This window comes from Tenrec ecaudatus, chromosome X (assembly GCF_050624435.1).
Source record: "Tenrec ecaudatus isolate mTenEca1 chromosome X, mTenEca1.hap1, whole genome shotgun sequence".
Taxonomy (NCBI): domain Eukaryota; kingdom Metazoa; phylum Chordata; class Mammalia; order Afrosoricida; family Tenrecidae; genus Tenrec; species Tenrec ecaudatus.
The window spans coordinates 32,692,836-32,719,493 of record NC_134548.1 but is presented as its reverse complement, the minus strand read 5'-3'; the positions used below and the strand labels follow the sequence as shown (position 1 = coordinate 32,719,493).

At 36.2% G+C, this 26,658-nt stretch overlaps 1 protein-coding gene across 1 annotated transcript in view; it reads left to right on the top strand.

The window, feature by feature from the left end:
• Positions 1-26,658, top strand: part of LOC142433260 (dystrophin-like) — a 432,482-nt gene that overhangs the window by 343,962 nt on the left and 61,862 nt on the right. Inside the window, exon 16 of the mRNA XM_075538341.1 lies at positions 17,307-17,394. Within this exon, the coding sequence (XP_075394456.1) occupies positions 17,307-17,394 (88 nt within the window). The remainder of the gene's footprint in view (positions 1-17,306; positions 17,395-26,658) is intronic.

The following is a 26,658-nucleotide window of genomic DNA, read 5'->3' as shown; positions in this document are numbered from 1 at the left end:
TCAAAGTATAACCTAGAAAAATGTCCCTCGTACTACTGACACTAACATGAAATGCTTCTTAGAAATTGTTAACTTTTGTATTATTTAGCTGTATATGAACAATTTGATAACATGAGCACATCTTGATTTATCTTCATGCATTTTACTTTCAAATCAGCCTGACTCTTAGCAAGCCTGTGAACTGCAATGGAGGGGAATAGAACAGTTGGGAATACCCCATTAGACATCTCATCCATAGGGCACTGCTTGTCCTTCTGTTGTTATAAAATTATTCTTCACAGTCATTGCACAGTATAGTGATTTTGTAGGGATTTGGAGGCTCATATATTTATATATAATCTCCCTTAACTAAAAGAAGTCCAACCTCTTTATATTTATTTATTTTAAAATTTTAATTTATTTTCCTAATTTTATTTCACTCATGTTATTTCCTTCTGAGTGACCGTAGTTTTGTACTTCACAATAGGAATTTCTATTAATTACATAAGAGCTACTTAATTTTCAGGGACATTATCAAGGCTTTGATTTTTCAACCCTGACAATCATAAAATATCCATTCGTGGTATGTAATTGGCGACACTTTGTACTGGAGTTCATAATAGATGGAGTAAACATTCTGCATGGGACAAGGAAGAGAAACAACTGTTCTGAATGTAACATGGCTTGAGCTATAGGAAGGTCAAATGTAATTGGGCTTTATCTTTCCTGTGTTGAATTTCATGAATTATAAAGTCTATTAGATTTTTAATGAATACAACTCTATTGTAGATGAAAACTATAGCTCATTGTGGAGTTCCATCAGCCTATTAGAAGGAGGAAAAAAAAGATCTTGTGGAGGGAACAAAGAAACATCTGTTTGACTGCTGGGGGGAGGCATTGATTGAGTTCATCCATAATTTTTCAGTTACCATTAGCTCTTCATATTTATAATTATAAGTGTTCTTTAAATGTCTTATTGCCATCATTAGATAAGCTATTTCAGTATTATAACAAACTATCCTAAATATTTTCCACAAATGGGAAATATGGTGATATATTTGGTGAATTAATCATAAATTAAACTGAAGGAATATATAAATACATTCTCAACAAAATAATTTTAACCTATATGTTCATTCCCAAGCATGGTTATTTGAACATGCATTTGCTTTTATTTGTGAGGGAAATTTTATGAATAGAAACCTATATGGAGCCAATCCATTCAGAATCCATTTCAAGGATTCTGTCATCTCTTTTGGCCCCTGTAATTTGCATCAACTTGGGCAAGCATTAAATGAGCTAATGAATATTTTTCATATATCTGAATCATATAGGTATCTGTTTGCCATACTGTTCTTCATATTTAAGCAGCTTTGTTCAAACAGGAAAGCTGTATTCCAGCATTTTTGGAATATAAATTTAAAAATGTCCTGTTATCATATGGTTACCTAGAAGCAATTTGCATTTAATCAATAGTGTCAGTGATGACAGACTGAAAGTGCTAAAAAAATATACAATGTTATATAAGTGGTTTTCTGATGCCTCTTGAGTCACCTTTATCAACTTGAACTCTCATCTTCTTAAATGACAACATCATTCTTAATTGCCTACTAAAATAGGATATGTAATGATTTACCTAGACATTTCCTTCAGGCTAAATATAATGTATATGTATTAAAAATCCCTGAGAGGAATGCATAGTAATGATGATGGATATGCAGTTTAGGAGTACATTAATTTTCTTACTTCTTAACCTGTCAGTTTATATAGGTCCTTTTGAACTCATGGGAAGCCCTCCTCACGAATATGAGTCATATTAATTCATTTTGGGGAATTCATGAAAATGGCTAAATATTTATCCCTTGTTTTCCCCACTTGATTCCTTAACTCTTAGTCCTTTCGCGCTTGCACGCGCGTGTGTGTGTTTAGCCAATTAAAATATCCTACATCCTCATCAGGAACCAAAGTGATGCTGTGAGTTAAGTGTTGTGGTGTGAACCTAAAGGACCGTTATTCAATCCCCCAGCCTCCTCTTGGGAGAAAGATAAGGCTGCCAGTTTCAATAGAGACGTACAATCCTGAAAAGTCTATATAAGGTCAATATGAGTCAAAAGAGACTCCATGGCTAATGGGCTTATTTTTTGGTTTGGTTTGATTTGGAGGCCATTATTAGTTGACACTGATATATTTTCAAGATTAAAACTTTTACCCCTAAGTATATTTTCTTCTCTACTTATCATATGTTTTATCCACATAATGAACAAGAGGCATTTACAAACGGAGCCTTCGAGGACTTTTCAACTCACTGTGTCATTCCTGGATCACCATATTGGCAGCATTTTGACATTTTCTGGAAACACGGAATCACAGATCCAGTGAAACAGAACTTATATCTTACCTTGATCCACAGATGACTGATAAGCATTTAGGTTTGCCACAGAGATGACTGATAGGCATTTAGGTTTGCCACAGTCTTTTTTTTTTTTTTTGGTTTGACACAGTCTTGAACATTGCCATAATCCTGGGTATTCCTTCTGTCAATCTGTTATTGTCAACAGGGTTCAGAATTGCCAGCAAAATCAATAGGCTCTAGCTACAGAACTCAGAATTGAACATGTAGCAATATCATTTTGTAATTAAAACAACAAAAGCCCTGGTTTTACCACAAGGTTTCTGGAATGCTGAGGCACATACTATGTTCTTCTTTTTCTCCCTCATGCACTCTCTCTCTCTTTCCCTCTTTCTTGTGATATATATAAATATATAAAAGAATTTGCCATTTCAACACTCTTCAAAGTGTACATGTTTAGTGACATGAAGTATATTCATCATATTGGTTGACCATCACCATATCTTATTTTAACTTTTTCCCCATCACCCTGCAAAAAAAATCAGTTTCTCCTATGCAACAAATCTGCATTCCCTCAATAAATAAGAATAAACTTTTATACCCTATTCTACATGCTTCATGTAAGTGGTATCATATGATAGTTGTTGTTATGTGCTTTTTTCTATACAGCATACTATTTACAGATTTCTCCCATGACATATTATTGTCCTTATTACCAGGCAATATTGTCCTTATTACCAGGCAATATTCCGTAGTTTTATTAAAATCTTTACAAAGACATTATGAAGGGCACCAGGCCTCATGCTCTTTCTAGAATTTCTGCTTCTTTATGTTCAGACAAAAGTAACTATATTTCAACCAAATTTTGCTAAACATTCGGGGCAGTTCTTCAACTTTGTCTTCTCTATTATCTGTGTTCACCTCTCTGAATGTGATTGTTCATCTGCTCATCTTGTAGCGTCATCTCTTTGTTCTTTTGCACCCTCTACTCTGTTTCACTTTCATTGTTTTGTGCCTTACCATACTCTTATACTGTGCACTCTTCAACCCTTCTTTACAGACAAAAACTTGTTCTGATAAAATTATTCTATTTATACACGGAAGTCACTTTTATTCTGAAGTACACAGCTATGACAAATGATTCCTTTATACTCTGATTCCATTTGAATAGCTAATTCCTTCTGCCCTTAAACCCACTAAGTGGTGTCACTAGGGGATGTCAATGGGAGATGTATGAACTGTACCTGATGACACTGTAAGACAGGCTGACACCAAATAGCAATACAATTTTGTACAGTGTTTCAGCAGAAATACATTGCTTCTTATTTATAATATTCCCGTAGTTAGTTTCAGCAATGAAAATAATGTTTGTGAGTCCCCCAGTTTATATGAGCTAACACTCTATACAAATCAACTGTTCATACCTTCCACTGTACTTTGTTCAGAACTGTCATTATTATCAAATAACAATGATGCTTCTAATCATATGGATTTGTTTACATTGTTGCAAGGTTTTACAAATGTCCTATTGTTTTTTTAGTTACAGTATTGTGAACCCTTAGAAATATTTATTTTTCTTTTGAGAATGAAGTACCAATTAAAGGAAAAAGGTGAGGGGAAAGCTTCCGCTACGTTATTAATAATGTTGTCACTAATAATGTTATAGGTCAGTGTATAAAGAGTTTACAAAACAATTTTGTGGTTAGCTTACATATAACCTAAGCAATGTGACTGAGCCAGTTTAGGTTTCTTGTGCCAACCTGGCTGATAAACACATGTGGGATTAATTGAAGAGCGGAGAGATAAATGTTTCGGTGAGCCTCACCTTTTTAGTTCTCAGGTCTCTTGCTCTCTGATGGCTGGACCAGAGTGCTTCAGTTGGTAAGGTTCACTTCCTGTGTGAGACATCCCTGAGGAGAAGCCACATGGACCTACCCTGATGTAGCCCTGGGTGCTGGAGCAGCCACATGGAGAACCCTGCCAGCGCTGAGATGCTTACACGCTCAGTGATTCAGCTTTCCTCCAGCAGTCAGCATCATTTTGTGTGTTTTGTGAGATGGAGGAGGACTTTGTGGATTGGTGTAGGACATATGGGCTCATAACGTTAGATTTAGGGGCTTGGACAGTGCTGGGTTGGGATGCTTTCTTAATGAACACCGACCCTTTGTCTAAAACTCTCTCATATACATATGCGTTTCTGTGGATTTGTTTCTCTAGCCTAGCCAGAATAACACAGTGACCATCAGAAGTTGGCTATATTTATCCTATGTTACTCTATGCTTAAAATTATTAATAAGAATTACTAAGGATTCTCTATTCTCTGGCACAGGTATGGTCAAGTCCATGGGTTAGGACTGAAAAATTGAGTCACCACCCTGGGTGATACCAACAATAGTGACCCCACTGGTGCTGCTGTATTTTTTAAGTAATTATAGCTAGTCCCTTGAGGTACATATCCAATAATCATTGTTAATTCACTATTTTACTGTTCATTATTTTCTGAAACTCATTGAAGATAGGGTCTTAATCCTTACTACTCTTAGCAACCTAGAGCCATCCTGCTTTCTCAAAAACTTTAATTTTCCTCAATTTTCCAACTCAGATACCTACTTGCAATTGTGAATGGTGTCATTGCCAGACAACATACCACTCCAGAATGGACACACTTTGATGGTCATCGGCACTCCATAAATTTTCCATGCCTCCCAAGTAATGTTTTCCTTCATGTGTCTCAATAGTTATTTCACCCTTGGATGAATATCCTAAAGAATTGGCCAAAGTGTCCTATGAAACAGTGGTTATGGTTTGCCTGAAAGCCAAAAAGAAAAAAAAATCGGTTATTTTTCACTACCAGCCACTCCATAGGAGAAAGATGTACAGGTTGTTCACATAATGATTAAGATTACACAGAGAATTCTTAGAGTTCTCGTCTATAGATGTTCTCTTACAGAAGAAATCTATAAGATTTCTGTTTATAGATTCTTCTATAGGATTTCTGTTCCCTTCTATGGGGTTTCTGTTTGTTCAAATGCACTCAAAAGCAATGGGTTTGAGTTTAAAGATTTTGCAACCTTTTATACCAGAAACTTTGATGCTTACCATCATAGAAGTAGTTTCTCTTAAGTGCCTTTTATCCAGAATCTCTTTATTACCATTAACCTAGTTGGAAATGGTAGAGCTTTGGCTAGTTAAGACTAATCACTGTAGGTTCTCCATCTCATCACTCACTACATGTGTCCTAAAATATTTCCTGACCTGCTTTCTAGATGTACAGGAGAGTTTTTGAAGGTTCATGAAAAAATGGAATGAAAAAACCACGGGCATTCCCCACTAACTTTTTGAAACCTCCTCACCGATGAGTCTTTATATATGTACCATCCCTTCCAGATCTTCAGCCTCAATAGATTTTCTGGATTTTCCCAACTTTGATTTGAAAAGCTTTCATTTGTTTTTAAAATAGAAATGAGTATATCCATGCCTTAACTTAATCAGTCTTTCTATAGACGCTAGTTCTACTAACCTCTGTATCCTTTGTGAAATTCTTTGCTTCCTATGTTTGTGGAATATCACTGTATGTTGGAAACAATTGGCCACTTTATGATCAGTGCAGATTGGCAGGTTGAAACCACTTAGGAATGCCTGGGAAGACAGGCCTAGCAATCTCCCCCCCCAAAAAATATCAGTCTTTAAAAACCCTTTGGAGCATCTCACCTCTGTCCACATGCGTCAGAATCAACTGGATAACAACTAATAACAGCAACCATTTTCCTTTTCACTTTTTGACTATTTGTTTCATATAATTTATCATTTATGATGCATATCTCAGGTTGTTTTTCTTCTCGATAAATGCTGCTTTCTCCCCATTCAAATCTAAAGTATTTCCTAATGGACCACAAATATTTACCCTCTGCTCACATCTCTTCCATAAAACCCAGAAAAAATTGCCTGAGTTTTTATTGCTATTGTTTTCAGATAGCCAATGACTCATGGTGACCCCATTCCTAAAATAAATAAATGCTGTCCATTACTGGACATCTCTATCATTGATTGTGGATCTGATCATTGTGAGTTATAGGGGTTTCCTTGACTGATTATCAGAAGTAGATTGCCAGCCCCTTCTTCCTATTCAACTTGAGTTTGGAAGTTCTGCCAAAATGTTTTCAGCATCATCACCACTAACAGATATGGGGCAGCTCTGTATGAATACATTGGCTAAAAATAAAAATCAGGTATCCATCTTTAACTGAATATGTGACTTAAACCTAAAAATGTTTTTATGTCCTTAGAGATTCTTTCTAGATATATGTACTTTTTAGTAGATAAATCCACAACACAGCCACTGAGTACTCTACATATGATTACTGTGGTTGTAAATCTTAACATGAACAGATAGCTTTGACTTTAACTTTGTCATTTTAAGTAACTGGTGGATTTTATTTATCATTACAAAACTACACTTTGACAAATAAGCATATGATTAATCCTACTCCAAAACAGCTCTTGAAAATGTCAAATTTTCACTATAACCATCACCACAAATGCTTGTTAAAGATAATGTCATGGCTGACTTAATTTAAGGTGACAGTACCTCAGATAGTCTCTCCTGTCTTTAATGCTGTCCTCCTTCAGAACTCTTGCCCATCACATCTGCTAAATTAACTTTTTAAAACATGACTGTTATCCTGCCATCCAGGTGAAAAAGGGGAAAAAAATCAGACACGGGTAGCTGGGAGCAGGCTTGGCATTTCTGCCAAATCTTGGATTTCTTGAGTGTATACCTGGTGCCACACTTACCCTGGTGTTCTGTTGAATATGAGTACTTTCTCAAAATTCCAACTTCAGAGACGGCTGCTCAGTGCTCCCCATAGATGAAGGCAAATACCAGGGAATGTTGTAATTCTGTCTGACCACAGACAAAAGCCAGAACATCCCCCAAACCAAACAAAAGCATCCAACATAGCAGATGTGTTTGTTTACTAATCATAGGCATGCTTCTTCCTGAATTCTGGAAAGAATTCTAAAATCCTAGTATACAATCCTAACATAGAATCATGCTTACTCCCTGGCAGCATCCCATGGAAAGCGAAGCCCTTCTTGTTTGAACTCCCTCCAACACTTAACACAATAAAAATCCTATAATATATCCTAGCTAAAGAGCCATGGTGGCATAGTGGTTACACATTAGGCCACTATGTTTGTCTGGGTAGATCTTGAGAAACAAATTCATGGAGACTCTCATGTGAGTCAGGAGGAGGTTTATATACAAGAGAAATTGAACGTTGAGAAAACATCCCAGACTAATCCAGATCGAGTCCATAAATCTGATATTAGCCAATATGTCCAATACCAAACTATAAAGTTCTCTTCAAACTCATGAAGCACATTGAATGATACCCAATGCAGGAAGATCACAGGCCAGTGGGTTGGAAGTCTTCTGGATCCAGTGGTGGTGTAAGCATCTCAGCGCTGGTGAGGATCTCTACATGGCTTCTCCATCTAAGGGCACTAGCACAGTTCTTGTCACCTACAAAGTCTCCCAGGGAGTGAGTAGTGAGAGAGGTTCTCTCCTGCCTCCAAGGAGGAAAATCCAGAGTGCCCAAAATTCTCAGGAGCAGGCCATACTCACACAAAGGCCTCATTGGCTAGGTGCCAATTGACAGACTAGACTCCGCCCCTTCACTCTTAATTCTCTCAAGTAACAAATTGACAGCAGATTATGTAACCACCACAGCTGCTAATTACAAAGTTAACAGTAGGAAACCACCAGCCACTCCTTGAGGGAAAGATCAGCCTTTTCTCCTGTTAAGAGTTACAGTCTCAGAAACCCAAAGGGGCAATTCTATCCCCTTAGTAGTCTTATTGAAGCAGTGACTCAACAGTTTTCAAATCAAAAGGTCAGTGGTGGTGACCCACCTTTTGCTCTGGCAGGAGATATATGTGACCGGCAGCTTCTGCAAAGAATTGCAACTTTGATAACCCTGTGGATCAGTTCTATTATGTCCTGTAACCTCACTGTGAGTCAGAATCCAGTGTATGGCAGTGAGTTCATTATTCTCTTACTGAGACACTATGATTCACCATTAAATACTCTCTCCCTAATTGCCAACATGTATGAACCTGTGTTGATCTCCAGCTCTTTTCTTAGTGGCTTTTTACCTATGTGGCATTGATGTATTCAATATTTCAAGGAAGTAATTGCAGTTATTAATACTTGGTGATATCGGTCAACAAGGAAAGAGGTGACTTTAATGAAATAACTTTCTGTATATGACTGAAAATAAAGCCGGCCATATTTTGATTCCTGATTCATTTTCCAGCCTGATCTTCAGCCAAAAAGGTTATACATTAGGCTGCTATTTGAGATGCCAGGTTACTAAAAATCAAGGATGGCAATTTCATTTTATTTTGGTTTAATTTTCATTTTGATACCCTGATGTCTACAAATCAGCATCGACTTAATGACAGCAGTTTGCTTTGTGGATCTTTTACAGAATGTACAATAGAGAGACCCAATCATAACCCTAAAAATGCTTGATCATATGAATAAATTATTTTTTATCAGATGTGATAAATAGATGTAATAAAATAGATGTAATAAAAATAGATGTAATAAAATAGACTCTATGACCAGCATGAAGTTTGTAGATAAAGATTTGAGTTAAGAAATTACTGAGCTCTTGTTTGTTTTAAGTCAAAAGGTAAAATTTTATGATAAAGTGTTAAGTGAATAGAAAATTAATTGCTTCTAATATTAAGGTAGAATCCTAGGGACTTTCAAACATACTTTCACATTAATTAGAAAACATGTCACAAAAGGTGGAGTTTTTTTTTAGTTATCATGCATTTATTATCTTAATGCCATGAAGAAAATAAGAAAATAAATGATTTTGATAATAACAATAAGTGTGGCTTTAAAAAAAATCATTTTATTGGGGCTCATACAACTCTTATCATAGTCCTTACATACATCAGTTGTGTACAGCACACTTATACACTCGTCGCCCTCATCATTCTCAGAGCTCACTTTCCACTTGTGTTCCTGGAATCAGCTCCTCACTTTCCTTTTTCCCCTTCCCCTCCCTTGGCTCCCCCCTCCTTCCCAGCTCCCCACTCCCTCATCAACCCAGGATAATTTATAAATTATTGTTTTATCTTATCTTACACTGCCAGGCGTCTCCCTTCACCCAGTTTTCTGTTGCCCATCCCCCAGGGAGGAGGTTATATGTAGATCCTTGTGATAGGTTCCCCCTCTTTACCCCCACTTCTCTCCTGGTATTTCCACTCTTGCCACTGATCTTGAGGGGTTCACCTGTCCTGGATTCCCTGTGTTTCCAGTTCCCACCTGTACTGCTGTGCACCCTCTGGTCTAACCAGGTTTACAAGGTAGAATTGGGATCATGGTAGTTGGAGGAGGAAACATTTAAGAACTAAAGGAAGGAAGGATGTGAGTTTCATTATTGCTACACTGAACCCTGAGTGACACATCTCCTCTCCAGTCCCCTTCTGCAAAGGATGTCCAGTTGTCTACAGATGGGCATTGGGTCCCAATCACGCGCTCCCTTCATTCACAATGATATGATTCCCCCCACCCCTCACTTTTGGTGGTTGAAACCTGGTTCCCTCGGCCCTTCATGATCACACATGTTGGTGTGCTGCTTCCATGTGGGCTTTGTTGCTTCTGGGCTAGATGGCCGCTTGCTCACTTTCAAACCTTTAAGACCACAGATGCTATAGCTTTTGATAGCCGGGCACCATCAGCCTTCTTCACCACACTTACTTATGCACACATTCGTCTTCAGCTTTTATGTAGGGAAGGTGATCACACAATGATGATTTTTGTCCTTTGGTGTCTGCTTCAACACCTCGTGATCATACAGGCTTGTGTGCTTCTTCTCTGTGTGCTTTGTTGCTTCTGAGCTAGATGGCCGCTTGTTTTCCTTTAAGACCCCAGACACTGTATCTTTTGATAGTCGGGTACCATCAGCTTTCTCCACCACATTTGCTTATGCACACGTTTGTCTTCAGTGATCATGTCGGGAAGGTGGGTATTATGAAATGACTGTTTAGCTGAGCAAGGTGATCTTGTATTAAGGGAATGAGCATGAGGAGGCTCAATGTCCACCTGCTACCCTACTACTAAACCTATAAATATATGCACACAGGTCTATTTCCCCAATAATCATAAATATATTTACATATGTACATGCCTGTATTTAGGCTTCTATGTATGCCCTTTGCCTCCTACTCCTTTCCTCTATTTCCTTACACTTTCCTTCTGTCCCAGTACCATGTTCAGGTTTCATTCTGGTTTCAGTAATTCCTCTCATATACCTTGCCCTTGGTCACTCCCTACCAGTCCTCTCATCCCCTCCCTGCCACTGTTTTTGAACCACTCACTGTTCCCTTGTCTCTGGGTTGGCCAACACCTCTGTCCCTCCCTTATCTCCCACACCTTCATATCCCTCTGGGACTGTGTGTCCCATTATTTTCTTCTTGCCTTGTTTGTCCAGCCTATCTTATCTAGGTAGACCTTCAGATATAATAATATGTGCATAAAATTGCAGATGTCTTTGACAGCACCAAGCAAAGTGGCACATAATAACATGGCAATGATGGCAGCAACACCGACAAGCGAACAAACAAAAAAGCCACTGACAAATAAAATTTTAAAGAAGTGAAAAAAAGAAAATAACAAAACAAAACAAAAACAGAACAAAAAAGCTTGTTAATAGTTAAAGGTCTGTTTGTTGACCTGATGGGTTGTCAAGTCCTGGTGCCAAAGTCCATCCTTTATACTCCCTCAGGCCCTCCATGCTCTGCTTCCCCCGCTGCTCCATTGCACGCCCCCAAAAGGTGGGGCGTTTTAAAGCATGCCAAAAAGATAGAGGTGGGAGAGGTCATCAAGTGTTTTTCATCAAATTAAAGAAGTAGCTTATGCATATGTAGCTTAAAGATGTATTTTTTCATCTTGTTTCTTTTCAATATGTTTATATCTATGATACCGCTGTCTTTTGTTTTGACACTTGAAATAATGCATTTTGGAATTTAGAAATTAACAATATTTTTGAATGTTCATATCCACTCTTTTTAAACTAAGAATGTGCTTATTGTGGAATTGTTCATTGTCACTTTTTATAACATAAATGTATATATCTATATCTATATATGATATTCCAGTGGTGCAGTCAGTTAAGCATCTGGCTGCTAACTGAAAAGTTGATAGTTCAAAGCCACCAGTTGTACCTCAAGAAAAATATGAGGCTTCCTGCTTTAATATTTTACAGGCTCAGAAACCCTTTGGAGAAGTTCTACTCTGCTTTATAGGGTTTCTATGAGTCTGAATTACTTCAACAACAGTTTTGTCCCTATAAGTATGTATTTACAAGACTTACTGAGCTTTTAAACACATTAAGTACTGGGTGAAGTATTTCATTTTAAAATGGTGTGAGAAATATTTGTGTATTTCTAGGCTCCATGAAATGTACTATTAACATTTAAAATATATATGTGTGTCTATGAACATGCATGCACACACAAATGATAAACAGAAAGGCAGGGGGAAACTGAGGAAGTAGATATTAAGTAGTAAAATAAGTCAAAGGCAGGGTTGTTTTCACAATAAGCTGATTTCAAGAAGTGATAACAGAAACCATGCACTGTCAATAAAGATCATGTTGAATTTGACAAAATAATATCTGTGTATGAATGAAGTTGAAATCTGACTAGAGATATTTGGACTAACATTGAAAATGATATCCATAGGAAAAATGGTGATCGTGATTAAGGATTTCTCTCATGATGCCTTTGAACTTGAATCAAGTAGTAAGATTAGAAATATAGATAGGTAGCTACATAGATAATTTAAATGCTTTACAAAGAACCATTAGATGAAGAGGAAGAGATGGAGTGGGATTGAGAGCTATATTAAAGATAGAGAAGTTTTTGGAAATATTTGAGACAAAAGTAGGACCCATATGTCTGAGGTAGTTGGTATATTTATTCTAAAAGAATAACAAAAACATTATTATTTGCAAAAGTAGGTACAACTTAATTAGGACAATTTAAAATATGATGAATATGATGTCTACCACGCAAATTGGAATACTTCTTTATGTATTTGTTGAGATGAAATCTTGTTCACTACCATCCCCAAGAAACTACCTGTCTACTTACATTTCTTCTTAAATGCAGCATTATTATACATTCTATAGTGTCCAATACAAGTCTGAAATTTCAGAACATATTATTAGCTTCTCCCTTATCAGATCAATAATTCTATGAGTATCATGCTATGCTCTCAACATTGAAAAAATACATTGACTTCAACCTACTTTAGCCTTATGGGTTTTGTTTCCTTTTTTATGGTGTCTATGATATGTTACAGACATTTCCTGCGGTAGACCTTCTGTGGATGACTGTGCTTCCTCTCATATTTTCATTTGATATTTCTTTTGTACTGCTATAGAATCCATTTTTATACCTGCCTCTTATTGTTTATTTTTTTTCCCTCAAACAAGGTGAAATTCTGTGAAGTCTAGACCTGTGGATAGTACAATGCCCTTTTTTGTTTGAAACCTGGGTATATTTTGTATTATCCTTTTCAGGACCTTTAGTGGTGGGGTGGTGATTTGCCCAACTTCCGATGTCATTTCCAGTTTCTAGAAGACTTTCCTTTAATTCATCCCTGCTGCACTGAGCTAGCAGCAGTTATCCCCTTGGGCTCGCAAAGACACAAAGGACCTGGATTTTTTTGTTTTTCATGAAAATGCCATTAACTTTTAATTCCATTTTCCATGAATTTTGAAGCCCTTATCATATGTACAATTCCTAGAGTGTGCTCTGTATTTACATATTCAGATGACAGTTTGCATAAGGATAGAGCGACACTGTGATATTGTAAAAAGAAAATTTAAGAATGAAGTGTGCAGGCGCACGTGTGTCTATGTGTGTATATGTAGAGAGAGAGAGAGCTTTATTCATAAAAGAAAGCCTCCTAGAGAAAGTAACTTTTAAGTAAATGTCTACAGAGAAACATATATTACAAAGGACTTATCTTTCAGGGAGTGGGGGTGGGGGGAGAGAGACTCAGTGGGTTTCCCTGAGGCAGAATGTGTCTGGTTTTCAAGGGAACAACAAAGAGACAGATGTGGCTGGAGCAACATAAGCAAGGCTTTGATATTAGGAGATAAATTCACAGAGGTTAAGGATGTTAAGATTAAATTGGGCTTTTGTGAACACTTGAGCTTTTACTCAGAGTGAGAAGGGAAGCTGTTAGACTATTAAGGGTGACAGCCCCACCCCTGCCCAACCCCTTTACAATGGGCTGTATCATGAGCATATCTTTAGGAAATAGGTACAAGTAAAGAAACCATTTTCATTGGATCTTTTGAAAAGTAAACTTACCTTATAAATGTTGGGGCCTTAAACTACCGTGGTAGTGGTGGTCATAGTTATAACAGCTTTTTTCACATGTGCATGGAAAATAGATCCAAGAGAAGTTTCATATGGATTGGATGTGGCATGTAAAAATAAAGTTTCCAGTGGGCTAACAGTTTGGCAAATATAAGAATACAACAGAACTTTAGAACACTCCAGATTCAGAAAGCATAGAAATGAGGGGGAGCCTTAAAGAGACCCTTGAAGTAGTACGGAGTGTTTATTTGCTTGTAGTTTCACGAAAGAGGGATTATCTAGGTGAAATGAAAATAATAAAATAATTGGAAATCTGAACATTGATCATTGAACATAGAATCAGAGAACAATGTTAGCATTGATGAGAGTTTGATGGAATTGGATAAATGATTGCAGATGAGACAAATAGTTCATTTTCCTCAAACACACAAATTTGACTTTTGCGTGCGGGTAGGGGTGGGGAATATGGTATGGTATGCCTTTGAATTTCAATTTTCACTCTTCCTGCCACACCAAATAAAACAAAACAAAATACTAACCCATTGTCATTCAACTGATTCTAACTCATATTGTAGTTAGGCGTCCTTGAATCAGTTCTGATTCATACCAGCTCCATGCACAACAGTTAGAAGCATTGCCCAGTCCTGTACCGTCCTCACAATTGTTATGGTAGAGCTGTTGTTGCTGCCACTGTATCAATGTAGCTCCTAGATGAGCTTTCTGTTTGGCACTGTCTTACTTTACCAAGCTTGATGTTCTATTCCAGAAACTAGTCTCTCCTGTTAACATGCCCAAAGTGATGAGACAGTTTTGTTTGTAGCAGCTGGTGGATTTGAAGTACTAGCCTTGCAGTTAGCAGTCCAATATGTAGTCCACAGCACCACCAGGGCTCCCTTAGCATCACTCCATTTGCACTGAAAGTCAGAAATGTGCTCTCCCTTTTTCTGTACCACATATTTCTTGATATTTCAATTTTGGTTTGTGACTTTTGTGTAGTTTTCTTATGATTTGCTGAGATGGAGAAATAAGAGAAACTTGATTCGGTACAACTACTAGTGGAAGTTACTTTAAACATGAAGTTTATATATTTCCTTTAAGGAGGATTTACCAAATCCTAGTTAAAGAAGGATGAGCATGTGTGTGTGTATACATATTATATATATAATGTCTTCAATTGTACACTATTTTTATCCGTGGTTATTTGTACAAATCTCACCTATATATGTGAGCAAGGAATTCATATATATATAGTTTTTGTTGTTTGTTTGTTTCAGCAAGTTTTCCTATAGTTTGCAGTTAAGCTTAATGTTACCATCTTTAATTTGAGTGATTACATGTTCAAGTTTCTATGTAACATCTTAGTTTACGTCATGCCATTTGTTCCAGCTTAACTAATCATTGTTTCTCAATTTCCTGTAAACGGTTGTCTACAGTTAGGTAATATATTATAGGAAGCGTCTCCTTAATTCCCTCAGACATTCTGGAGGGTATGTATCATTTTCATTAGTGCACATATACAATATTTAGGCTCAGAAGAGTTGAATCATTCTCAAAGTCACACAGTTAATAAAGAGTGGGGCAGAATACAAATTGTGTTAGTCAGGGTAGACTAGAGAAACAAATCCAGAGGCAGTGATATGTGTATAAGAAAGAACTTTATATACAAGAGCAATTGAATATTGAGAAAACATCTCAGCCCAATCCAGATCAAGTCCACAAGACCAATATTAGCCCATATGTCCAATACCAATCTATAAATTCCTCTTAAGTCTCATGTAGCACATGCAATGATGCCAGGGGTGGGAAGTCTTGTGGACCTAGTGGAAGTGGAAGCATCTCAGTGCTGGCAGTTGTCAACACATGGCTCCTTCTCCTCCAGGGTTCTAGGGTAGCTCCATGAATTTCTTGCAGAGAGAGATTGTGTGTCCCGCCTCCAATGAGTGATTTAACTCCTTTGTGACTCCAAATGAGTTCATCGAGCTGCGACCTGATTGACAGGCTAAACTCCACCCCTTTTTTCTTAAGTCTCAATTTCACAATAGATTATGTAACTACCACACTTGGTCATACTGACCATGTTTCCATTGCTCAATACTTATATGTGGCTAGTGGCTGTGGTATTTTTCAGACTACAATTTTCACCACTGCACAATGTTCCATGGGAACCAGCAACATGTGAGTGTAGCTTTTATAAGTACTCTAGTATTATACATTGGATTATTTTGGAAGGATCTTCTGAAGTAGAACAGCCTCCTGAAACAAATTGAAACCTTGAATCACAAAAAAAAATATTGCTGTATGTATTAACTGCATTATAATTTGTCATCTTGTGACTTAAATCCCAAACTCAGTGCCAATGAGTCAAATCAAACTCATAGCAACCCTATAGGACAGTGCAGAAATGCCTCTTTGGGTTTCCCAGGCTTTAAAAAACTCGACAGGAGTAAATGCTCTCATCCGCAGCCTGCAGAGTGACTGGTTTCAAATTGCCGACTGTGGTGAGCAGTTTATTGTGCAGCTCACATCCCTGCCAGGGGCTCCTTACACTCATTCACTACCACTGAGGCATTGTCAACTCGTAGTACCCCTAGAGGGTAGGGTAGATCTGTACTTGTGATTTTCTGAGACTATGATTTGGTGTGGGAATAGAAAACCCCATCTTTCTCATGGGGAGCGGCTTCTGGTTTCAAACGGATTACCTTGCAGATCGCCGCTGAAGGCATAACCCCTTTGATACCAGGTCTTCAAGGGTTTTTGTAGAACATATATATTTATTTGTTGTAGCACATACATTGTTATAGCCACCTTTTTTTAATGACTAAGTAATGGAGTGCTGACTGCTGTGGTACAAATATATAATTCTGTAGCGATATCATGCGCTAAGCTCAACTCTGTCCAATTATATCGGTGTGAATTCAAATATTTTTGAGTTGTTGTTCAAAAGCTAACAAGTTAGCAGATAAGAACAAAGGAATTTGGAAAGCTTCTTGAAAAAGGATATATTTTTCCTCAGAAAAGGAAATAATTTGACAATTTTCAAAAGAAAACCAGCCTGCAGTCTTGCATTTAAATATGTTTTCTATTAAATTATTCATGCTCGTGTACATTTCCACCCATTGCATATATTTACTGGGGTCTCAGTTTTATTTGTCATATTGAATGTATGTTTGCATTATTAGGATTAATTTCAGTTTGTATATTTAAAAGATAACTGCCTTTTTTCCCTCAGACAATTTATCCTTTCACTGTTTGTTATGATTTGCCTCTTTACAGAGTTTTTAAAAAAGTGTTCAGTGATAAAGCAACAGAAACTCTTAAGTAAAAAGAAAGTTGAGATTTGAAATCTAGTAATTCAAATAGAGTAGCAATTGAGGATGTACCTGGTTTATTTTCATTGCCATTTTGATGCTTTTGGTGCCAAGAAAGTTGACAAAGTCTTTAGATTCACATGATAAACTGACAGAGTGAAATATCTTAAGGCTTGAAAGGGCAAGTAGAAGTTCTAATTACTGTGTAGCGTTACAATCCGTGTGTTGAAATTCTCACCTTTGCTATCATGCTGCAGGCCATAGAGCGAGAAAAAGCCGAGAAGTTCAGAAAACTGCAAGACGCCAGCAGATCAGCGCAGGCCCTGGTGGAACAGCTGGTGAATGGTAATTACACGGAGTTGATTTAGATAATCTTCTTAGGGATTTGATAAACGCACAGGTTCATATTTATCAGCCGAATTATATCAGACAAGCACTTCCTGAATGCAAATTTAAAATAAAGCGGGTTTGTGAGCCTTTTTTATTCTTTCTTAATGTTGAGTGAATTGTTAAAGGAAATTTTATGTGGAGACCAGTTTGCAAAAATGGAACGCAGTAGAATATTTTATCCTTCTGTTGCTGAGAAAATCAATACCAACACTGCTTTATGATCCAGAAAACTTTAGTCAAATAATTTCAGGGACAAAAAAAAGACTTGGAAAAAAGTTTTAATTGTAATCAACCATATATATATATATATATATATATATATATATATATATATATATATATGATCATAATTTGAGTTTAAATGTTTACAATGAATTCTTCCAATGGTACTAAATTATGGGGAATGCCTCATCAGCCTATTTGTTTCCAAGTTGTATTTTTCATGTTTTCAATACTGCTTTATCTCCTTTAAACACATCTCAAGCATGTGTTATAGTAAGGAGCTAATACCATTAAATGTCATGTGTCAGATCCAACTCATAGTGACCCTATAGAACAGTCCTGAAGTGCCCCTGTGGGTTTCCCAGACTGTAAAAACTTGACCAGAGAAACTACTTTCATTTTCATCCTGCAGAGGGACTGTGGTTTGCACCCCTGGACTTTAGTGGGAGTAAGACATAAAAGTAATCTAAAATTACACTTTAGTAAGAAAAATAGAAGTAGTTTTACTTATACTACTGCCCCAAGACATTTTTAGATGAAATAGGTTTATGATATCAAACATGAACAATTTTTTATTTAAATCGTAATATTTATACCCATATACAAATGTCACTTATGAGTAATTTTCTTAAAATCAGGAGTGGTGCATTGTTATGCACTTCTTTTTATTTGCATTGGATACATTTAAAAGAAATTCACAAATAAATGCAGCACATATTTTTATTGTGTATGTCAGCTTATTTCCAGAAGCTGACTGCTTTCTGGGATATAAAATACGTGTCTGAATTATGTTTTGTCTTAATTGCCATGTTGACATTAAAAAATTCAATGATCTTCCTAGGAAATCAATTCATTTTCTTCTTCTAATGAGCTCCATGTCTATATTTGGTTTAAAAAGAAAAAGCAAGCAAATATAACAGCTGAGATTTGAGGTAACAAGTTAATGCGTGATATAGACGATGCAAAATATTGATAGTCCATTGTTTTAGCTGACTGTTGTAATAATGGCATATTCATATTAAATAAAATCATATGATCTTAAAAGTATTCATGTAGCTGTTATATAATCCCACCTTTCCAGGAAATACATGTGTCATGTATTGTATTTTGAAATCTATATTTTAATTGGCCTCATTTTTAAACTCAATAGTAAGCATACTTCACCTCAGATCATTTGATAGGGGCATACACTGGAATCTCTTAAAATATATAAACACAGAAGTAAAATAAATGATTTCCTTTTTTGGTAACTAAAACTAAACACAAGAGACTATTCATTTTTATAAATGATTGCCCTTATATCTGCAGCATTTTGAAGCATGCAGAAAAATCAGGTCCTCAATACCTATTAGTTGACTAATAATATATATTTTTTAGAAATATAAAACTAGTGACATGATGACCTCGGTCGCTTTTTTTGTGATAAATAATTCATACCTCTGAAGAAAAATTCTAATTTGAATAGAAAGCACAGACCAATAGAATGTGGGACTCTGGATTTAGAATATCCTGATTGGGTGGTTTTCTATTGGCTCTGCCAGTGAAAACACAGTCTAATTGGAACTCAATCAGGCTCAAGTTCGGTCTATAACTTGGGTGTTTATTTAAATGCCCATGGCTCTGATTATTTATCAAATCAAACAGTTTACATAATTTTAAAAAGGCAAACATTTAACATCTCTTTGGCACATTATTTTGTTGTTCACTGTACAAATTACATGCTATTTGCTTTAGTGTGATTATTTATGCAAGCTATTAGTCAAGCCAGGTAGACAATAAGTGACAGGATTTCCTCTCCAGATTTGTTTTAGAGGATCCTTAATTCTAATGTACTATAACTCCTCTAACATAAAGCCAAGAGCTAGAGATCACTAACTGAAAATTTAGCCTTTCAAAACCACCAGCCTCTCTGCAGGAGAAAAACGAGGCTCCCTACTCCTATAAAGAATTACAGTCCTGGAAATCCACAGGGCCATTTCTCTTCTATTTATAGGGTTTCTTTGAGTTTGAATCGACTTGAGAGCAATGAGTTTGAAGTTGTTTGAGAGTTCACTGGTGTCCGTGTAGCTAAAACAAACAACCAAATAAAGGATTCTCTAGGTCAGGATTTCTAGTATTTGCCTCAATGAAGCTCTTAAATTATCAAACCCAGGATCTCATTTATTTGATGGAGTTAATTATACTACTCACAATTATGTAAAACACACAAATTCTAGTCCTTTCACGTAAGGAGAGAACACTGGGTGCTAAATCAGTATGATATAAAGGAAAAAGTACTTGATCTAATCGCTCTTTATTTTTACCTCAAGCTGTGGCGTTCTCAATAATTGTGATTAGTCCAAACATTATTGTTACAGTGATGTACTATGATGTCTCTATGTTTTTGTGTGTATGTGTGTAGTGAATAACACAACATAAAATTGGTACTAAAATAAGTATGAAGAATAGCATAACTAGAGCTGATTATCAAATACATCTATATATTATATATATATGTATGCAAAATATAATTTTCTACTTAAAATAATTTACCCTAAGATTGCATTATCTTTTTAATATCTGGAAACATTTTGTCAGTGCTCTTTAAAATTTATCTTTAGAAAGAATTTCTAAGACATGTAGTAATATTTAATAATGTACAATTTATCTCAGTTTTGACTCTAAAGGGTATCCCTCCACATTATTGTTATTTGACTCATTGACATGATTAGCATATCTGGTTTAGTCTTTTCTAAATATCTGATTAATAAGTGAAGTTTTAGCATGGCGTTGCTGCAGATAATTGAGTCTATTAGTGCAGAAAGCAATTTCTTATAGGAATATAAGAAAAGCCCTGGGGTAGCCAGGTGTGTGTTTGCTGAATGGAAAAGTAAGTCAGATAGAGGGCAATGGAAACAAAGGGCAAGGGCAAGCTAAAGGGATGGGTGATAAATTGTTAAAGTTGTAGAATGCAGAAATGATGTTCTGATATATAAATCCCTTCAAATACAGTATAAAACATTTTTTAAAGTAATACACAAAGCCCTGGAAAGTACGTGGGTGATGGGCAGATTAATATAATCAATGGTGTAGTAGAAATTCCCATGGGGCCAATATAACACTCATTTTATGTGACAGTGTTTTGCTCATAATTAATTGAAGTCCCCCAGACACTATTTCTAATAAGGTTTATTAATGTTTTGGTGGATCACTAACACACTTTTAATTTGAAGATTACATTTCTGTGTGGAAACTATGCTTCCTCAGAAGTAAAGAATGATGTATATATTATGTTAAAATGCAGCTACCATTAACCATATGGTATGTTTTAAAATAATGGACTTTGTATGAAGAATATGAAGAGAGTATTACATTCATATGAATATATTGGAATCTTCTTTTTCTTTTAACAAGCTCCCAAAGGGAAGTATCATAAATTAACTGGATACCATCACCTTATACATGAGCATTTTTCTCCTAGAAGGGCCACGGTTTTCTTGTTTGTTACTTTTTTTGCCAGAGTATAAATGATCTCCATTATCATAAGAGACAAAGAAAATAGGCTACACTAATAATGAAATAATATTTCCTTAAACTCACTGATTAACATGCTTTTTTATATATTTTTGAAGTGTCATATCTTTTTCATCTATGAATTTCTTGTTGGTGGTTGAACAAACATTAAAATTGCTATGCTCATTGGTCATTTTGTCTTACTGTGATGTCTTGCCTGTTGCTTTGATGTTGGAAGCGATGCTGAGAGTATTTAAAAATCAAGCAGAGTCACCCTGGTGGACAGGTTTTGGCAGAACATTTAGACTAAGACAGACTGGGCAGCAGGACCTGGATATAGTGTTGCTTTTTTTTAATGCACCAGTGAAAACTTTAAGGATAACAGTAGAATACTGTTTCATACAGTGCCAGAAGATGAGTCTGTGATAGTGGAAGGTATGCAAAATATGACTGGGGAAGAGCTGATTCCTTAAAGAGGAGTCATTCTAAATTTCATGGATGGAGTGAACTTTTCAAAACTTTTATTTGCTGGTGTGGCATGGCTCAAAATGGGTTAGAAACTGCTGTATCTATCCATTACTAATTTAAACACAGAATCCATGCGTCCAGGAAAATGGGAAGTTATTAAAATATAACAGAATACTTGAAGATAGATACTGTGCCATTGGTGAGCTGATTTGAAGTGATATTATCCATTTGAATCATACTACCATGTTGCCTATTATGCCTGAGTTAAAAATTGAATAGCAATAGGATTTTATTCATTCTCAAAAAGAACATCCCAAGATTTACCTTGAAATACAACTCTGTCAGTAAATACATCCACAAGAGAGACAAATTAATGCAGTTATTTTAAAAAATTTATGCACCAAACTTTAATGCAAAATGAAAATCAATAGAAGATTTTTAGCAACTTTCACAATCTGAAATTGATCAAACATACAGGAAAGATGTATTGCTGATCACTGGTGGCTGAAAGATGAGGATTTCTACTCTCATAAAGAGTTCTAGTCTTGGAAACCCACAGGGGCATTTCTACCACTTCCTATAGGGTCACTATGAATTGGAATGGACTAAATTACAGTGAGTTTGTTTTGAGTAATGCCAAAGATGAAAATATAAGAAGATCAGTAATTTGAAATCTGGAGATTGAATCATACATTTTGCAAGATCAAAGACTTATACATTGTAAAGACTTTATTTTCAACCATACAAATAATGACTATATTCCTGGATGCAGATGGATTAGAACTGACTGTAGGAAGTGATGATGGAGAAGTTCAATTATCATTAGTCAGAACTGCAGAAGAGACCATCAGTTACTCAGATACAAAATCAACTGGGAGCTGACAAAACTTATACAAAAGCCCAAATATGAACTACCACCTGAATTTAGAGACCATTTCAATACTAGATTTGAGGCAATGAATACCAAAGACAGTGGAACAGATGAGTTGTTGATCAATGTCAAGGACATCATACAGGAAGAAAATAAAAGTTCATCCAAACAAAGGAAGTACAATAAGGATCAAATTAGGTGTGGGCAGAGGCTCTGAACCTGACTCTTAAACCTAGAGTAGCTAGATTAAAAAAGAAGAAATGAAATGATAGAGCTGAACAAATGATTTCAAAGTGAAAGTGAGGCACAAGAAGACAAAGTATTATAGTGAAATGTACAAAGACTCGGTGTTAAAAACAAACCTAAAGGAAAGAACACATAATCATTTCAGAATCTGGAAGAAATGAAGGAGAAAGGTAAGATTTAAGTTGCATTGCTGAAGAATTCTATGGGCAAAAACATGAGACATCACAAGAAGTGTCAAGAGAACATGGTAGGAATACACAGAGTCCCCTTGAAAAAAAATGAACAAATGAAAAGGTTCCAAGAGCCAACGATAATGAAGAAGTTGACGATTCACCTAAGGCATTGGCAAAAAACAACGGTAGAGTGGGTCATGGAATGCCAGTTGAATCATTTCAACAAACATGCAGTGCTTGAATAATTCATCCATTTATGTTGAGAAATTCGGAAGCTAGTGACTTGCCAACTAACTAAAAAAGACCCTTATTTGTGTCCAACCCAAAGAAAGATGATTCAAAGGCAAGTTTGGCCGAAGTTAATGTCAGCCTAGATTAAGAAGAGGACGTGGATGACACACCATCATTGCTGATATCAGATGGATCCTTTTGAAAACCTGAGAATACCAGAAAGATGTTTCCTGAATTTTATTGTCTGTGTGAAGATATTTGACTCTGTGTCTAATAATAGATTGAGGTTGAAATTGTGAAGAAAACGGAAATCCCAGAACACTTATTAGCACTCATAACAAACTCTATAGAGACCAGAACAGCATAAGGGGATATTGCATGATTTTTAAATCTGGAAAGGTGTGTATCAGAGCCGTATCATTTTACCAAATTAATTCATTCTGTATGTTGAGCAAATAATCCCAGATTGAATATATGAGGACTAATGAGGTGTCACAATTGGAAGAAGAGTAATAAACAACCTGTGATGTGTATGTGACACAACCTTGTCATCAGAAACTTCTGAAGGCCTGAAGTACTACAAAGACTATACAGAAATCAACTATCCTGACAGCACCTCAAAATAAGCAAGTTCACGATTTAGGAAGATCATGATTTACTTGAACCCACAATCAATGTCTCTTTAAGCAGTAGTCAAGAAATCAAAATATGTCTTGCATGGGTAAATGTGCTGCAAAAGACCTCTTTAAACAGTTGAAAATCAAAGATGGCACACCCATGTGAAAGCCAGGCGATATATATGAGGAAGAACAGAGAAAAGGAGATGCCTTGTAATTATGATGTTGGCATAGACCATGACATCTACCTGGACTTCCAAAAGAATGAACAAAAAAAATTTTGGAAGGAGTACAACCCAAATTAGCCGGAGAAGTAAAATGTGGAGACTTTATGTATTTTTGCCATGTTTGTGGAAGTGACCAATACCTAAAATACTGTCAACATGCTTACTAAATTACAAGAGTCAATGAAAAAGAAGAGCCAAGTGAGTGAGATGGATTGACATAGTGGCTGCAACAATGGACTCAAACATAACAATAGTGGTGAGGCTGGGACCAGACCAAGTAGGGTCATGATTGGTCAAAAGTGATTGGACTGTACATAACAGCCACAATGGCCACGTCGATTGATTGGCAAAGTATAGGAATTAGTGTGACCACATTAGATTAGGAAAGAGAAGCTCTTCTTGGTAGCTTTTTCTTCCCAGAAAGATAATATTTGTGAGGTTAACTGTTAATATGTAAATTGTTCTTGTAGCCGTAGTCGCCAGACAGTGCCAGCCCACTAGGACTTTAAGTGCACCAGTATCAAAGATGCCTAGTGATTTCAGATGTTGTTTGGTAGCCATGAATATCCTGAAAGTGGATTTTCTCAATATTTTTCTCACATTTCCCTTTAAGAAAAAAAACTATAGTTAAACCTTCGTTAAGATTTATTTGAAGGCAAAACAGAAAAAAAATTATAAAAATTAGAACATTCTAGCAAATAAAAAAATCTTACTAATTATGAGACCAATATAGGTTTTATTTATGAGTCTTGCCTTCTGAAACTTTTATATTGATCAGATTTTTTATTCTCTTTCTGACTAATTCTGCACGCTTTAAGACAAATACTTCATTGTCTCAAAAAGATTTATGGAAATCCTTGCCAAACCCCATGCAGCTTTTTATACCAAATCATATGCCCGCCTTTGTGTTTATTTCAATAACAGTAGACATTATTCTTAATATTTTTATGAAAAAGTACCTTGCATCAGTACATGTGTCCTTTTACAGGGTCATGGTGATGTGGAATTGACTCCATAGCACTGGGGGTGCTGTTTGTTTTGTTCAGCCCGCTCTAAAAATAACAAAAAATGGGGGGGGGGGCTCTTTCAAATACATTGTTTTCCCTTGTTAATATTAAAATTACAAAATAATTTATATTGAAGCATTCCATTTAATACTATATGTACATAGCTTAATCCTTCTTTATAATGATTTCACTGCAATTTTCAGAAAGGTGTAGTTATATATATATATATAATTATCTAATAGGATTGGTGGTGTTTTCTGTATTAAATCAGGCTTCACTTTTAATTTCCAATTGCAGTTTTCTGTGCGTTAAATTAGAGCCTGAAGACAATCATGTAAAGGAAACGTTTAAACAAAAGTAATAATTATCAGTCTATTAGACTAAAAGAACATCTCAAAACCGTCATCCCCTGAGTGTAAGATTATAGTATTTAGGGTGCCATCTAATAGTAAATCTGCTCGGGATTCTAATTAAATACCACCGGCGGATAATACAGAGAAGAGGTCCTCTTCTGTACACAACTCACTTACTATATGTTTAATGTATTGCTTTATTACTTCTTCATTGTTTCTATATGAAAGATACCATTTGAGTTTGGACAATACACTTTGTTAGATGGATGAGGGCATATCGCCTGTTTGGTTCACTCCAAAAGCCAATTTCTCATGGTCTCTTCCCATCACTGTGAGTAGTTTTCAGGGACCAATAAGGACTCTAATCCTATAACAGGAGGACATTTGGCCACCGGTCTGTGTACCATTTGCAGTGCTCAAGTGTCTTCATAGTGAATGAGTAGATTTCTGCAGTTACATCCATAGCCTCCTCTCTTATTCCTTCCTCAGTTCCAGGCAATTTGATTTATGCTTCCTGTTTCTTCTCCTGGCACTTGGAATAATGGTCTGCACAAAGTTCACACTCAGTAAATGTTGTTAATTGACAGACACATTTTTCTTGCTTAAACTCTTAGCTCCACAAAGAGGAGTTTCTGCCCCTGTGTGGGTGTCTGTGTCTGTTCGTGTTTGTATTGTGTGTGGGTGTGAGTGTGGGTAAAGAAGAGATCACAGTAGTCCCTGATATTCAGGGAAATTAGAAGGAAAAACGATTTTGTGTAACAGTCTGACCTTCCCCCGCCCCTTATAATTCTATTATATTTGAAATAGGAAAAAATAAGAGAAAAAGGGTTATATGAGCATTAGGAAATATATGTTTTGAGTTAAATGAGACTGTGAGTTACATAAGCTATTAATTTTGGTGCTGCTAACCTTAGGTCAACAGTTTGAAACGACCAGCCATTCCACAGGAAAGAGGTGAGGACTTTTACTCCCATAAAGGATTACTCACAAAAATCCACAGGGACAGTTTTCCTCTGTCCTAAAGGGTCACTATGAATTGGTATCTCTTCGGTTTCAGGGAGTTTGTTTGTTTGATTGATTGTTTTTATAAAGTTTTGAAAACCGCTCATAATTTTGTTTTAAAGCATGCTATACTGGTTCAGTGAAGGCTAGGGTTGGTCATCAAAGTCACTAGGAATTTAGTTTACAACGCCAAGTTTTTATGCATGTGATTTCTGAATAAAATTCATTTGTATTTGATGCTGTCATATTGGATGCCAAATGGATTTTTAATGGTCCTCACTTGGAGTGAAACAAAAATAAGGAGACTATT